Raw genomic sequence first — 17,459 nt, forward strand, 5'->3', positions numbered from 1 at the left:
AAAAAATATTTGCAATGCATAATAATATTATTGTAATATTAATGGCAGACCATTAATATCAATATATATAGATTTTATAAACTTACAAGAAGGGGTAAAACAACTCGCTAAGAAAATGAGCAAAGGAAATGGATAGGCAGTTCTAAAAATTATAAAAACATACATTTTTAGCAATCTCACTTCTAGATATTTATCCATTAGATATATTTGACTTACATAAAAGGTTATCATGACAGTATTATTAAAAATAGGAAACTCAAAACAACCTGGATATGCATCTTTTTGTTAGTGATTTTTGGAGTTATTTATATAGCCTGGACACAAATCCTTTGACAGATATATGTAATATGAATATTTTCTTGCACTCTATGAGTTGAATTTTCACTCTTAATGCGTATTTTGGTGAACAAATCTTCTTAATTTTAATACTGTCCAACATATCAATTTTTTTTCTTTTACGGTAATGTATTTTTATGTCTTATTTAAGAAATCTTGGCATATGCCACAGAGAACATCCCACAGAGAACACAGAGATGTTCTCCTATGTTTTCCTCTAAAAGCTTTATTTTTAAAAAGCAGATCCACAATCTATATAGAATTGTTTTTTACCTATGGTGTAAGATAAGGGTTACAATTAATTTTTTCCATATGGATATCCAGATTGTGTTTATTTATTGAAAACCATTTCCTCCACTGCACCGCAGTGTCATCTTTGTCATTAATGATATCTCAGCACATGTGTATGTCTTCTGAACTCTGTTTTGTTCCATTGTTGCCTTACCTAGCTTGGTGTTGATTCCATGGTGGTATAATTATTATAGTTTTATAACAGGTCTTATATTGGGTAGTGCAAGTCCTCCACTGCTATTCGTCAAGACTGCCTTTGCTCTTCTTGGCTTTTTGCATCCCTCTATAAATTTTTTAAATGAACTTGTCATGTTCTACACTCACAAAACCTATTGGGATTTTGTATTGAAACAATAGGTTGATTTGGAATATTGACATCTTTATAACATGAACTTTCTAAGTCATGAGCATTGTATGTGTCTTCATACATAAATCTAAATACATCTAAATACATATTTAGATCTTCTTTAATTTCTTTCAATAGCGTTCTATAGTGTTTAATGTCTTGGACATTTTCATTAGATTTATTCCTAAGTATTTTTATGCAATTATAGCTGATATCACTTTTTAAATTCCCTTTTCCATTTGTTTTTGCTGATATTTAAGTACGATTTATTTCTGTGTACTGACTCTATATTCATACACCTTGTTTAACACGTTCTCTTGTAATTTCATATTTGTCTCCTCTCTCTGACTATATTAGTATTTATTATTTTACAGCTTCAGTCTCTAAATATGAGTGTAAAATATCACTGCTGTCATAATCACTGAGACCCAAAATATTTTTCACTCTTATCACTGATATTTCAGATTCTTCCACTGCCATTATCTCATTTGTGTCCGAAGAGTTTGTGCTGATTTCTATTCAGGAATTGCTTTCTCTTTGGTTTTTTCTTTTTATTCGTCTGTCTGATTTCAACTTAGCAAAAATGAGACATCTTGATATATGATCAATATATGGCTCTAGAATAGGCCACAGGAAGCTAGAGTTCTAGTCCTTGTTCTGTCCCTTCTGAGTTCTTTCATAATATTCTGTAAGCTAGGCTGGGAGAGGGATTTCAAACCAGTGTTCCCTAAATTCCTGTCATAAGAATTATTAGAGGTGCTTATTAAAAACAGAGGTTCTTCAATCCCTACTCAAATCTATTGAAAAAGAATTTTCAAGAAAAAGGCCTGCAAATCTGTGTGTGTGTGTATGTACACATGCATACATATATACATATGAATTGTTCTGATATATATAGAAACATTATATATATGAATGAAAAAATATACATATGAATGAATTACCCAACATCACTCTCACCATCAGGGAAGTTTAGTTTACATAGGACAAGATTAAGATTCCTTCCATCTGTGATATTATTTGATTTTATGAATCTTAGCATTGTATTGCCATAATCAAAAGAAGAATTTCATCTAAAGAAGAAGAAGGAGGAGGAGGAGGAGGAGAAGGGGAAGAAGAGGAAGAAGGGGAAGAGGGGGAAGAGGGGGAAGAGGGGGAAGAAGAGGAAGAAGAAGAAGAAGACGACGACGACGACAAGAAGAAGAAGGAGAAGAAGAAGGAGGAGGAGGAGGAGGAGAAGAAGGAGAATCAGGGGTGCCTGGGTGGCTCAGTCAGTTAAGTGTCCGACTCTTGATTTCAGTTCAGGTCAAGATCTCACAGTTCATGAGTTTGAGCCCTACATCGGGCTCTGCGCTGTCAGCGCAGAGCCTGCTTGGGATTCTTTCTTTCTTTCCCTCTCACTCTGCCCCTCCCCTGCTGGCTCTCTCTGAAAATAAATAAATAAACATTAAAAAGAAAGAAGTATCAGAAAACCAATGCCAATACTCTGAAGTTTGGTATTTGGAGTACCTAAGAGCACAAATAAATCAGAGCATTGCATCTACAGGTGCATTACATCTCTAGGTGCTCTGCCAGATCAAATGCTATTCTTAGAGGTATATGGCTGGCGCAGGGGGAGCCATTGATATAATCAGATCTTCAAGGCATCTTAAGGTTAACTTGACTAGTAACTTATGACTGTTTTGCATCCAGAGTTATAACCAACCTAGGTCAGGAAAAGCAATACTTTTTGAAAGAACAACTACAGCTTAATCATTAATGCCACAGTCCAAAATGAAGCTGAACTCTGGGTAAAGGTTGGTGGGAAAGAAGGGCGATGCGGAGTATGATAGAAGCTGAGAAGACATGGTCAAAGTCTGAGGTAGAGTTTAGAGAGGGAAGGGTAGAGTTTATTCTGGCTTTATTTGTCAACAAATTACTCATAGAGGTAATGTAAGAATTCCGCAAGACATAGAGTTCTAGGTTCTCTCTTATATTCTCAAATTAAATAATTAATTCTCCTGTTTTCTGACCTCCTTGTTAGTTTTATCCTCATTTTTCTTATAGCTCTCTCAGTTTTCTTTTATCTTTTCACTAACAACTGGAAGGGCATCATACATTTTTGTTCCCCATTGACTTACTGTATAAAATACATCTGTCATCATCACTAAGTATTGATGAAAATCGTGATTGCAATCATATCTAGAAAGTGACCAGTTCATAATTTTTGCTCAGATTGGATTTCCTTTACTCATAAAATGATGGATTCATCCTGAAGTGATGAAAACACAAGGGCTGAATTTAGCAAAGAAGAGTGATTTCCAAATGTACATCACCAACCCTTTTCTCTGATTTTCGTTAGCTCCACCTCTTTAACTGTTTATAGGATAGTTCTAGTTGAACTTTATTATGTTGAAAACCAAAATCAACATCTTTTCTATATTTCCAAATTCAATTTCGTGATTACTTTCTCTCTTCAGTGCATTTCAATTCCCCTATATTCCTACATTTCCATTTCCATATACCCTCCATTCCTGAATAATGTCCATAGGCATTACTGATATGAATCTCCCATCTCTCATGGCAGTTAAAATTCCAGACCTGCCATTTACTGACCACACGACTTTGGACAAATTACTCAACCTGTTGGGACATTAGTTCCTATAAAATGGGGATTGTACTAAGAATTAAAATATAGATAGATAGATAGATAGATAGATAGATAGATAGATAGATAATTATATATATAATACATATGTAATACATATATATTATTGTTGGCCATAATAGATGTTCAATAAATGGCAGCTATTGTGATCCTGAAATCAATCTATACTTGAGGCATGGTATTCTTAGCTATTTTGCACTCTTTTGCAATTCTCCAGCATTGTCTTGCCCCATCTTGTGATGTGTTCTTCTTACTTCCTCAAGCTCTTTTATTTAATCATTATTTTGAACTAGCCTCTGAGACCCAACCCTTTCTTTTCCCATAGCTGTGTGCTTTGCTTTTGGTCAGGCAGCTGCTGAAGCTGACACCCACAGGGTTAAACCTAGTCCACTCCCAGTGCCCGTTTTCACAGTAGGCTGGCAGCTGTCCCAACTTCCTACCGAAGCCAAATGTTTGAGGAGAGAGAGACTAAGGAGCCAGCTATGAATCCCTTCCAGAAAAATGAGTCCAAGGAAACTCTGTTTTCACCTGTCTCCACTGAAGAGGTACCACCTCAACCCCTCAGCCTCCCAAAGAAGCCACCTCCGGTGAGTCCCCAGATTTAATTCTGCTTCTGACAGGAACAGACTTGCTCTTTTGGTTCTTCTTGGCCTCTGGAGTGTCAGGCTGAGCTGTATTAGGGTATCAAAAACTATTCTCACTTGGAATTAGAATTAACCTGAAAACCAAATCTAACCAGAAGTTTTCTTTACTTAGGAGAAGAAGCAGTAGGAAGAGGTAGTGAGATTTCTTCAGCTGGGATACAAGACTTTGCTGTATCTCATTGTATATTCTGAGTTTCTTTGGGGTGAAAAAAGAAGCAATTTGAATATCCAGGGAAACTTGGCAAGCATTCTTGCCTGGAGAACTGTGTGTAATTGTTCTTTCTTTACCAGTATAAAAACTCAGCCCTTCGTTCCCCCTGGATTCAGAGTCTTATGCTGGACACCAAGGAAAGTTTTAGAATAGATGCAGTGTCTGTTATTATGTGTGCCAGTTTACAGTGGAAACAGGACAGAGAAACAAAGAAGTAATAATGTTTGCATTATATACTTGTGAAACACTTCCAAATTCGTTATCTCATTCAACCTTCATATCAAAATCCTGTAAGTGGAGAGGATATAGTAATAATAGCCAATATTTACTGAGTTCTCACTATGTGCCAAGAGGTGGTAGTATTCCTATTTCTTTGGAATAATGAAAGTAAACATAAAAACAGGTATAGTAGTATGTCCAGAGTTAATATGTTAACACAGCCAGTGACGGTATTACATAGCAAGTAAAGTGTATTAACTAAACTCTAGGTTGTATAATTCTCAAGCTGTGAGATGGGAAAGTAAGAAGCTTTTTAGCAAGTTAATATATTAATATATATTAATATTTAGGAGGGTTGTTTATATCCATCTATATAGGTAAAAAAATGAAAACATTAATTTATTACTTCATCTATTTATTTAGTTATATCTCTTCTGGTCCCAGAAAATTTAAGGCTGCTTACAAAGATGCATGTTATTTCTTATGAAATAAGAGGCAATATAAATTTCATGATGAGATTTGACTGTCCAAAGTACAGATATCTCCCTCCCCACCTCATGTAAGTTGGGCAATCATAATGGGTAGGGATTTGAAATTAAACATGACATTCCTTATATACTGACTGATACAGCATATAGTCCTTTTAATGTCCAATAGGATTAGCAAGAAAATGTTATAGAATGACTTTCATAGGAAGAGTGGACATTTAATGTTATAAGATTTAAGAACTCTCTAAGTTCAAGGTGATTAATCAGCTTACCTTTAGGAATCTAGCTGGACTCTGAGCCTGGTTCCACCAGGCTCTGAATGGTAAGCCATCATATTGCCAGGATCCTCCTGGTATCATGAACAGGGAAGGTGGGAACAAGAGAGGTTAGTTCAAACAGTAGAACTAAGGAGGTTATTGACCTCTAAAAGTAACTGCTTTGGGGGCGCCTGGATGGCTCAGTTGGTTAAGCATTCAATTCTTGGTTTCAGCTCAGGTCATGATCTCAGTTTCATGAGTTCAAGCCCCATGTTGGGAGAAATACCACTGGCAGCACAGAGTCTGCTTAGGATTCTCTCTCTCTCCTCTCTGCTCCTCCCCGACTCGTGCTCTCTCTCTCAAAATAAATAAATAAACTTTAAGAAAAGTACCCATTTAAATGTAACTGCTTGGATGTCAAGTGCTCTATAGGCTAATTCTTTGTTCTGCTCTTAGAAATAAGTATGATTATTCTCCTACTCAGAGCCCCAGGCTTTTCAGTTGCTTGTAGGTAGATGGGAGGTCCTGGTATGTAGGGTCAAGGAATGTCTGAGCAGTTCCATGTTAAATGAATGAGGAACAAAGTAATATTCAAAATAGCTTCTATTACTCCTAAGTCAGCAATACAAGTACTTTTTAGTGTGATAATAGCTGTTTCATGAAGAGTGGGGGCCTTTGCTTCACGTTACCTATCATGATGATTTCAAGTAAATGAATTTGTGTGTCATAGAGCAATCTAGTGATTAAATAGAGGGGAAAAGCTCATGCTTGAACCACTGCCTTTTTATTTCATAGAAAATTTGTGGCTCCAACTATCCACTGAGCATTGCCTTCATTGTGGTGAATGAATTCTGTGAGCGTTTTTCCTATTATGGCATGAAAGGTAATTTTGTGTCCCAAATTCTTTCTCTTCTCCACTCACCCTCACCCCATGTTGGGAAACACGTGGTCTTCTTTATGTACTTATTTCCCTTATCCACACTTTCTACCTTTATCCATATTGATCTTTTCCTCTGGCAAACATTGCCAATAAATACTGCATGGGATTTCACCTAGTGACAAGCCAAGAACAGAAGGGCCTTACAGATACCAGAAAACAGTCTGTAAGAATATAAGTGTGAAAACTTCCTTCTATTTTCATACATGTTTCTCAGGTCTATGAACAGACCTGTTTCTCAGGTCTATTGTTGAGAAGGAGAAGGCCGTGACATTGGAAGCATCTTTGGGATTGGCTTAAATGCTATGTATGTACATGGACTTAAGGGAGAAATACCACATTTGTACACTAAGCATAGCCTCATTCACTCCCACAATGTCCATGGTCCCTGCTTCTATTGCCTGACAGTCACTCCTCAGTCACTTCACTGATAGTAGTGTTGAAGGTCAAGATCACCTTCAAAGACCAGAGCTGAAATATACTTCTCCATGAATCATTTTAATGTATCTGTCTTGTTTTCTTTATCCCTTTTCACCTCAGCTGTGCTGACCCTGTATTTCCTGTATTTCCTGCACTGGAATGAAGACACCTCCACATCTATATACCATGCCTTCAGCAGCCTCTGTTATTTCACTCCCATCCTGGGAGCAGCCATTGCTGACTCATGGCTGGGAAAATTCAAGTAAGGAAGATGGGCGGTCACATCCCCACATTGCAGATTAATTGTGCAGAGATTTTTCCACTTCTTGCTGCTTGCTTCCAAGCAAAAATATACTTGTGTCATCCATGACAAATATGTATCTATTTAAGATTGACAACACAGAAAGACTATCTCTCTTCATTATCAGTTTTCTTCCTTTTTTTTTTTTTTGCATCCTTTTCAATCAGGAATTTTTTTATTTTTATTTTTCTTAAATCTAATTTTAATCTCCCATTCTACAGTTTAAGACCAATTCTTGTTATAATCTCAGGGATGATAAAGATTGCTACCCACCAGAAAATTTATAATTTTAGAGACGTCAGTGTAGTTACTTCATATACTCTCCATCTCTTCTCCAGAGCGAATCATCCCAACTCCTTTAGTATATTCTTATGAGTCCCCCTTTTTAGCTGTTTTACTGTTTCTTTTCTCTAAACTCTTTCTGTGGTTTGTTTCTTAAGAATATAATATATTCATGAATTACGCTGATGGTCTATTCAGTTCTGCACCTTTTAAGTCTCTGAAAATAGCACCAAGAGACATGTATGGGATGTTATAGTTTCCCCTACAACATTATCCTCATAGGCTAGAAATGAATGGATCTTGGCTATCCATTCCCAACTTATTTTCTATGGCTTTGTCATCTATGGATTTGTCTTAATTAGTATTTCTCAAAGAGCATTTTGTTGAAATAGGTTGATAGGATACAATGAGTATAATATAGGAAGATAAAGCTCTCATAGTCAAATAAGTTTGGAAAATGCTAGGCTGAACAAAGTTAAAAAGATTTCTTTACTGCATGACTTCTTATAGCCTTTAACATGCTAATACACACTGTACAATTAACAAGAAATTGTTATGTTATGTTATGTAGTGATTATGTTATGCTGTGTTATGGTATGTAGTAATTCCCAAACTTATTTCACAATGGAATATTTTTTCAGGATATTTTGTGGACCTAGTATTCCAAGGAATCCTTTCTAGTAAACATTGGTTTATATCTCACTTGGCTTATATATATTCATTGTTCTAAAGTGTTTACTTAGCATTTAATATATGACTACAACCATAACACAGTAGTGAATACAGTTTCTTGACTTGAGAGAAAGATGGTGGATTATGTTTGCTACTTATGTAATATTGGTTACCAAGTCCATCCAGATAGGAGATTGGTACTATATGCAGAATAAAAAGTATAAGTCATGATCTTTATTCAGTTATAGAATAAAAGACTCCCATAAATGCCCTAGTACTTTTATTTATTTTTAAAATGACTTCCTTTAAAATTGAAGCATGGATATGGCTTTTCATGATTTCTATAAACATCTACTGAGAGGGCTAACTACATGCTAGAATGCTTTTTTTTTTTTATGTCAAGTTGCTTTTAAGAGAGCCAAACATTTTTAGTCATAGTCTCTAGTGTGATTTTTATGCTCTGTGTCCCCATGCCTATTGGTTTGGACTTACAGCCACTCTCTTAATGAATGTGTTTACTACCATCTCCTTTCTCTTTCTCTGAATAGGTATATAACATGTTTTTTCCCTCTCCTATATTTTTTGTCTCATCAGAGCTGCCCCTCTTCATGCTAGGTTTCTTTCTCTGCCATCACTGCACATACTCCTTCTCAGTTCCTAAACTCTCATTAAAAATGGCTCTGGTTGTGAAATAAAACTTAAAACCTCTCCCTCTTTCCTTTCCTTTTCCACATTAACTTGTCTATATTAAAACTGAAGGAACACTGGGCTGTAAGTTAGAAAGAAGTTCTATACCTAACCCTAATACTAATTAATTAGAATGTCACTCTAGGAAGGTTCTTCGACCTCTCAGGATTTCACCTTCCTCATTTGCAAATGAAAGATTGGTCAAGTCTATCCAGAAAACTTTTGTTTCCTGTGGTTAGGATTTCAATGACCCCCTTTCAAATGCAGAATGTCCAAGTCTATCTTGACTTCTTTCTCTTTCTGTTAAAGTTTCCTACCATTAGCTTCCTCTTATATTCTTCATATCCTAGACTAATTTCCTGAGCCTTTCACCTAAAATGTTGCTTATTTTCTTTCTAAACCACTTATACTTCCTTTATCCATTTAGTCCAACAATCTGATATTGCTCTGATCTCCCTACTCAGACTCTATTATTCCAGCTTACACTTCTTTTGTTTTTTTCTCGCAGAGATCATCTCTTTTGGGTTCATGATAACTGGCCTTTTTTTCAGTCCTTTTTCATTCCCCTTCTATTTATTCTTTTTATTCCAACAAAGAAAACTCTTCTCCAGAAGATGCTACATGCCTTTTGGGAAAGCCTGTCCCCTTCCTTTGATATTAATTGTCATACGCAATTAATGCCCTGGATTAGTCACCCAACTTCTTACACCCTACTTGCCATTATAAACCTTCTAAGGTCCCTTCCCTGGAGAACCAACTGAAAGAGAGTAGGCATTTAGAATAAGAAATCCACAACCTGAGATTGATGGCATATCCAGCCTCTGTCTGATACTTTCATTTCATTCTTTATATTCCACATTAGCATATAACACTTTAAAATCACAGGTGTAAACTATATAATCTCCAAGGTTCTTTCTAGTACTAACATTCTACTTATATTTAAAGAGAATGCTGGCATGGTAATGCACATAAGGAATATATCATAAAGGTAGTAGTGTGCTATATTTTAGTGTGTAAATCTCTACATATGTTCTTCCTGGAATTCTTCGCTGTTCCACTTCCTATTTGCCGTTCAGATTTCTTGGAAAAACAACCCAAGAAGTCCCTACCAACTGCATGACCTTTATCACTGGGCAGTCTCTTCATAGTCCCTGACTCCTTTCTTACCCTTGATAACCTGAACATGAAGTAACTGTGGTAGGGGTTACAATTAACCCAAGTGTTCGAGTAATCAGGCTGAACCTGAGAGCCTTTTTATCCATCCCATTGGTTGGGTTTAGAGAAAGTTCTTTATGTTACTCATTCTTTTTTCCTATTTACCTGCAGTTTTTTTCTTGATTCCTATTGATTTCTAGTGCCAAAGACGTTCCTTGATAACAACACCTCTGGTCAAAGTAACCTATTGTCCTGGTTCTCATAGTTTAAAACGTCATTTGCTGCAAATCCAACCAGTGGATGCAAATCCAACCAGTGGATCCAACCAGTGTAGAGTGAGTGGGGAAAAGGACATGTCATATATGAGAAAAAAGCTTGAAGGGAATGTCCATTACCTCTAACACTACCGGGTAAAGAGTTGCTCTCTCTTTTTTCTGGTTTGTTTACTTCATTTACCACTCCTATATCTATGTACATTTCTCAGGTAATTCTTTCCTCCTCCTCCCCTTCCTCCTTCCATTCCATTTATTCTGGCACTGAGAACAGTATGAATTCTGAGTCTGTGTTACTCAACTCTCTCGATTCTATTTGTAGACTGACTGATTTAACTCTCTCAACAGGACAATCATCTATCTCTCCTTGGTGTATGTGCTTGGCCATGTGGTCAAGTCCTTGGGTGCCTTACCAATACTGGGGGGACAAATGGTACACACGTGAGTAAAATCATGGAATAAACTGAACAACTTTTCTTTCATTAGACAGGTGAATGTCTCACACATTCATTACAGGTTATTTTCTATTTTTTTACCAGAGATGTCCCTTTATTTTCCAACCTATTGTTTTATTACCAAGTGGTTGAGAAAAAAAAATTATTTTGTGATCAGTTGAACTCTTGCCTACTTTAGCTGTCCTCATTTGTTTTTATTAAACATTTGGAGACTTGTAGAATGCCTAGCTAGTTTCCTTTTCATAAAAACTCATCATATTCTTAAAGACAATTATTTTTTTTAATTTTTTTAATGTTTTTGTTTATTTTTGAGACAGAGAGAGACAGAGCATGAGCAGGGGAGGAGCAGAGAGAGGGAGACACAGAATATGAATATGGCTCCAGGCTCTGAGCTGTCAGCACAGAGCCTGTCGCGGGCTCAAATTCACGGACTGTGAGATCATGACCTGAGCAGAAGTTGGACCCTTAATTGACTGAGCCACCCAGGCACCCCTCTAAGAGACAATTATTAAAACTTGATGCCCCTCATATTTCCCCACTTATTCACCCACCCATACATCTGTACTTTGCTAGGACTAAAAATGTGCATAATATTTCTTTATAGTGTGCATTGCAGAAATCCTATTCAAAGCTTGGATTATTTTCATTTAAGTTCCATATATTCCAATTGCTCTATCCCTCTTTATTTAAGTTATTGATGTTTATTAGGCCAGAGGCATTTGATACATACTGATGTCAGTTGATTCAGTCAGTAAAGAGGAGGGTTACAGTTGTTCAAGAAGTAGATCATATGTATTCATGTTTATAATCTGCCTATACATGTATTTATCCAATGAATTAAGAATTTTAAAATTTAATAAATATTAGATACCTCCTTCTCAGTGTCCCAACAAAAAGTGACACTTCTCCTATTAATCATAAAGAATTTTAACATTTTGTTTTGTGGTTAGGAAGGGTATATGGGATAGGTGTTTATAAGGCCCTTCTGTTGGTATATTCCTTAAATTAAGACAAGATTGAAAACAGTGCTTTAACTGTGGAATTCCTTCAGTATCTGCTTCTATCTATTGCACACAAAGGGTAAATGGAGCTCTCAGGGACAAAATGCCCCCTTGCAATGCATACTTTCTGGCAGAGTCTCAAAGGTCATAAATATTTTAAGTGTCTCTGGGTCTCTCCGAGGAATGAAGGCAGATGGAAAGTGCCTGCAGAAATGTAAAGAAATGTGAAAGGAATCTTTGCTCTCGTACATCCAATTTCTGCAGTTGTGCTTCATATCAATATGGTTATATCCTTACCTCTCCATTTCAGAGTCTTATCATTGGTTGGCCTGAGTCTAATAGCTTTGGGGACAGGAGGTATCAAGCCCTGCGTGGCAGCTTTTGGTGGAGACCAGTTTGAAGAAAAACATGTAAGAGACCTGTTATTTCTGTGTTTTCAAGAACGTAGAGCAGGCATTAAAAAGGTACCTAGCAGGTAGCTATTTGCCAAGATTGAAGTAATCCACAGGTCAGTTCTATTAGGTGCTGGGTACTGGTCATTAATTGAAACACTGAAACATGTTCAAAGGAAAGTAACCAGGGTGGTGAATGGACTAAGACACATCTTATGAAGAAAGGTTGAAAGAATTGGAGATATTCAGCCTACATAAGAATTAAAGAGAATATTATAACTGTCTATAAATATTGATAGTAATTAAATCAGAACTAGTGGGTGAAAGCTATAGGAAGTTTTTTGCTTGATGGAAGGAAAAATTCCAAAAGAGTTTGAAGCAGTGAGTTTACTCTCACTTGAAGTATTTGAGAGGAACCTTGGCAGGTACTTCGAGAATGGGAGATAATAAGCAGTGTAGAGATGATTTAAGTACATCTGGCTGAAATTCTATGAAAGGGGGAAATGATCGTTCAGAATAAAATAGAATGAGATTCTATAGATGAACTTGTCTGAATGATCATTTCCTCTTTTCCTACTTTCCACTATTAATGGGGGGGGGGGGGGGAGGGCGGGGAACAGGTATGAATAAGCTGCAAATGGGCCTAAACGAGGAAGCTTGATAATTAGGCAGGGAAAGTAGTCTATTTTTAAATAGGCAACATTTTTGGCTTTCTCTCTTTTGCTCTCACTTTTCTTTTTTGTCTGTCTTCATGTATTATTCCCTCATCTATAGCAATTTCTCATGTTTCTGGTTTTTGTCTCTCTGTTCTTTCTCTGTGTCCTGCTTCTTGTGTATCTCCTCCCCTTCGGACCACTTGAGTTATTATTTTATATTCCCTATCTGCCCGGGGTACCATAGATCATACTTGCTTGCTGACTTTGGAGAAATACCGACCTTTGGCAACCTTTGGGATTCTAGGCACAATGAACTGTACAAATAGGTGAGTGGAATAGATTTAAAAGGGGACCAGAAGAGGAACCAAACACTGTAAACAGAAAATAGGGAAGGACAGATTGTGCTACCGTGTCAGGAAAAGATCTGTGGTACCAGAATGAAGCATAATGAATAAAAACAACAACAACAACAAAAACAAACAGACAAACAAAAGCCTATATTTTAAAGTTGTTTCATTCAGTAACTGCTCTGCAAAGATATTTGAATAATAAGACAAACCTACTTCCAAGTTTCCACCAACCACTTCTAAGCCCACGGACTTCCTTTTATACTCTCTGGCAGACTTCCCATAAGCACTAGGTGAACTACCCTGCTTGATCAACAATTTAACCCACTGTCCTATGTTCTAGTACTATTCCTATACCACACATTCCATAAAATCTATTATTTAACTCAATCATTCACTTAATTAATTCAGTCTATAAAAATGTGTTGAGTCTGTAATATGTGTCAGGGACTATGCTAGGTAGTAGGGAACACAAAAATGAGCAAGATATGATTTCTGTGCTAAAGGAACTCTCAGCCTACCCAATGAAACAGACATTTAATGGAAAGAAATTAATATTAGGACATATATAGGACACAAGTGGCACAGTATTATAGGATGATCATTTTTTTCCCAGAAGGGGTATAAGAGTGTTAAAGATGCTTGTACTAGGTTTGAAAGATGGGTAAATGTTTGTATGGGTTATGTGTTAAAATATCTAATATGTTTTTCAGATATCATGGAGGCAATATCTGAATCTGTTTCTGTGCATGTACCTCCAGCTTAGTCTGAACGTAGGGTAGATGAGCTAGGAGGCACATCACACTTATTTTTTGTTTTTTTGTTTTTCAGGCAGAGGAACGGACTAGGTATTTCTCAGTCTTCTACCTCTCCATCAATGCAGGGAGCTTGATTTCTACATTTATCACACCCATGCTTAGAGGTTAGGATCTTTTCTAAGGGGCCCTGTGTAAGGTTTTCTCTGACCAGTCAAAAATCTTTTCAAGGCTTCCTGCTCTTCATCCTCTACTTTTACAAGGGCTTAAAAATCTGAGAATTTCTTTTAATCTTGATTTGTCTGGCCCAAAAGAAAGATTATGGATGAGGTGATGGGAAGAAAGAGGATGGCTATGTCTATGACCTCACAAACTTGAGCTTGCAGAATAGAACACCAAAGATTCAAGATTCAAGGTTACTTTCTTCTGGCCTAGGAGATGTGCAGTGTTTTGGGGAAGACTGCTATGCATTGGCTTTTGGAGTTCCAGGATTACTAATGGTGATAGCTCTTGGTAAGTACACTGGGACAGAGGAAATTAATAATCGCTGATGCCTGCTACATGAAAAGCATCATCTAAGCACTATTTTATTCAGTCCTCACACTAACCCTATTAGGTAAGTGTTATTGTAGGGATTTTCTCTAGACATTGGAGATAAATTAACAGAATGAAGTCAGAAACCAAGGAAGAAAGAAAGAAAGAAAGAAAGAAAGAAAGAAAGAAAGAAAGACACAAAGGAAAGAAGGAAGGAAAGGGAGAAACATGCCCAAGGTTATATAACTAATAAGTTTTCTGGGGAGCTTTTAAAAAGACTAATCCCTGTGCCTTATATTGGAGCAATTAAGTCAATATCTCTGCAGGATGGAGGCTAGGTATCCATAGTTTTTTAAATATCTAGGTGATTCTAAAGAGTAGTCAAGGCTGAGATCCACCGTTCTATACTACAATATGTAAGGAAGCGAGGAAGATAATTAATCCTTTCTCTCAATCTAGCTTATTTCATCTGATAGTTATTTATCTGGTTATTGGAAGATATTTTTAATTCTTTTAAAGTAGCTTCTAGGTTTTGCTATTTCTGTCCTGCTCTTCAATGCTCCCAAGGAGTTTTCTCTTGATCAAAGGGAATGAGGGGAGTTGGATGAGTAGGTGGAAACTGATGCAAGTTAGATCAAGTGGCATTCTCCTTACCACCGACAACCCAATAATGGAAGAGGAAAGAGGATGTGTGTGTTGCTTAGTTTATGCAGTCTAAGGGGAAACTTGGATGTGATTGTTCCTAATCACTGACCTGGAAACCTGTTCTCACTCTGAGTCTTTGGGTGACACCCCCCTGGAAGATATCCAGCGCAACACATAAAGAACTCAATAGAGGAAGAAAGAACCCAAAGAGTCAATGTTCAGTCCTGATTATTTTCTTCCAGGGGGTGGTTAATAGTAATACTCAGATTCTAATTCCAATTTCAAGGAAACTTCTGTGTTATTCCGGGAGAGCTGTGATAATACATTCCCTGCTTCCTTCTCCCTTTGAAACCAAACATTTTCCCAAATATCATCCTGGTTTTCCACTTAGTGCTATGTCTCCTTCTCTGGATCATGGCACAATAATAATATTAACACATCAGAATAATTATAAAGATAAAAAGAGATATGAAATGTTAAACAAGTGTTAGTTGTCATTATTAGCTGCTTCAGTTTTCTGGGTACGAATAAATAATTCTCTGGCCTTTCACTATAAATTTATTCATCTATTCTTTTCATTCATTGATTCAACAAACATTTATTTAATGAACCTTTTATGTGTCAAATCCTGTGTAGCAATTGGGGTTACATTGATGAATTAGAGAGCCACAGAGTTTATGCCTTCAAAAAACTTATATAGTCCAGCAGGAAAAGGGAGACATACATAGTAAACAGGAATTTACCATACAGTATGATCAGTGTCACAGTGGGGGAGGTACAGAAAAGGTTGTAGGAACACGAAGGAGGGATGTCTGACTAAAACTCTGAAGCTCAGAAAATGTTTGTCTAAAGAAATGGTATCCAAGATGAGGCCTAAAAGATTAGCAGGAGTTAATCAAAGAAGACATGATATCTGTAAGACAAGGAAATGAGAGATAATTGTGACATATCTGAAGGCCTTAGAGGAATTCCAGATTGCCCCAGGTATAAATGAGAAAGATAAAGAGAAAAAAAGTGACAAAAACCAAATAACGAACGGCCTTTTAAGTCTTAAGGAATTAGAACTTTATCAAAATATTAGGGAGCTACAAAAAGATTCTGAACAGAGGAATGATTGTTAGATTTTTATTTCTCAGTGGTGTCTCTGACCATAATGTGGAGAAAGAATGGGTTAAGGGTGAAGTAAGGATATTATTTATCTTGATTACTGAATTCTTGGCATTATTTAAAATTTTGTGCTCAAGGTGAGTGTCTCACTCAGCTCAGACTAGTCTCAGCCCTGGTAAAATTGACAAAACTTGATATGATTAGAAATGTGAAGTGATGGAGAAGATAAATCAATGAATATTAGGGTTCTGACTTGAGCAATTAGGTAGATAGTGGGATCATTACACTAATGAATTTAGTTTGGGATACATTACATTTTAGATGTCTTTGAAAATGTAATTGGGGTTATCAAAGAGCTATCTGGAAATACAGGTTTAAAGCTCAGAAGAAATGTTTGGGCTGTAGATAAAGATCTGGAGCTAGTAGTGTATGAAGAGCAATTAAGCTATAAAAATAGATTAAATAACTAAGAGATAGTAAAACTAAAGTAAAAGAGGGCTACGTTAGAGCCCTAAGGAATGCCAGTATTACAAGATAGGCAAAAAGAAAAAGCTCACAAATGAGACTAAGAAGGAATGGCTAAAATGGTAGGGGTTCTATCTTGGATTCTAAGAGGATTTCAAGAAGGGAATTGTTCAGAGTAACAAATGTTACTAAGTGGGAAAGTGAGATAAGGGAGAAAAATCCCCATTGAATATAGCAACAAGAAGGTCACTAATTTGGTGATATCAGTCATGATACATTGGTGGATTCAAGACAGATTAGAGTAGAATGAGAAGTGAATAAGAGGTAAGAAAGGGAAAATGGTATGTATAGCTGAATGGGACATGGAGTCAAGAGAGTATGTTGGGCATGCTTGAATATCATTAGGAAGACTCCAGTAGAGAAAGAAGTTGAAGATGTGAGAAAAAGACAGTGTAATCAGTATGAAAGCACACATGGCAGAATTACCTTTGTACAGAGGAGGAATATCACCTTCAACTAACTGGAGGGAGAAGAGGATAGCTGTAGATATAGAAATTAATAGATTTTGTGTCAGGAAGTTGAGACAATTCCTATTTGAAGGCTTGTGTTTTCTTTATGAAGTAGGAGGCAACATCATCTACTGCAAGAAAGAATTAGTAGAGAAACTTAAGGTTCCTACTCCTCTTCTTCAGTTAAGTGGCTTTGAAATTTAAGTGTGATCTTACCCATATAATTACCTGGCCTTCCTTTTATCAGTCCACTGTCCACTCTACTATTGATATTTCTAGCCTCTTTCTAGGATCATTCTTAGTTTTAGGAGTGGTCTATTTCCCCTCCAAAATCTTCCTCTTGTCTAGATACCTCTTTTGCAGCCCACTTGTCTCCCAGGATTAGCATCCTTTCTCTTAGCCATTTTTCTGTCAACAATAAGAAGCCC

At 36.6% G+C, this 17,459-nt stretch overlaps 1 protein-coding gene across 1 annotated transcript in view; it reads left to right on the plus strand.

Moving 5' to 3' along the window:
• Positions 1 to 3,949: 3,949 nt before the first annotated feature.
• SLC15A2 (solute carrier family 15 member 2) overlaps positions 3,950 to 17,459 on the plus strand; it is a 35,008-nt gene continuing 21,498 nt past the window's right edge. Inside the window, exons 1-7 of the mRNA XM_007098322.3 lie at positions 3,950 to 4,207; positions 6,235 to 6,322; positions 6,917 to 7,058; positions 10,514 to 10,606; positions 11,932 to 12,031; positions 13,848 to 13,938; positions 14,207 to 14,284. Coding sequence (XP_007098384.2) covers positions 4,070 to 4,207; positions 6,235 to 6,322; positions 6,917 to 7,058; positions 10,514 to 10,606; positions 11,932 to 12,031; positions 13,848 to 13,938; positions 14,207 to 14,284 — 730 coding nt within the window. The 5' untranslated portion in view covers positions 3,950 to 4,069. The remainder of the gene's footprint in view (positions 4,208 to 6,234; positions 6,323 to 6,916; positions 7,059 to 10,513; positions 10,607 to 11,931; positions 12,032 to 13,847; positions 13,939 to 14,206; positions 14,285 to 17,459) is intronic.

This window comes from Panthera tigris, chromosome C2 (assembly GCF_018350195.1).
Source record: "Panthera tigris isolate Pti1 chromosome C2, P.tigris_Pti1_mat1.1, whole genome shotgun sequence".
Classification (NCBI taxonomy): domain Eukaryota; kingdom Metazoa; phylum Chordata; class Mammalia; order Carnivora; family Felidae; genus Panthera; species Panthera tigris.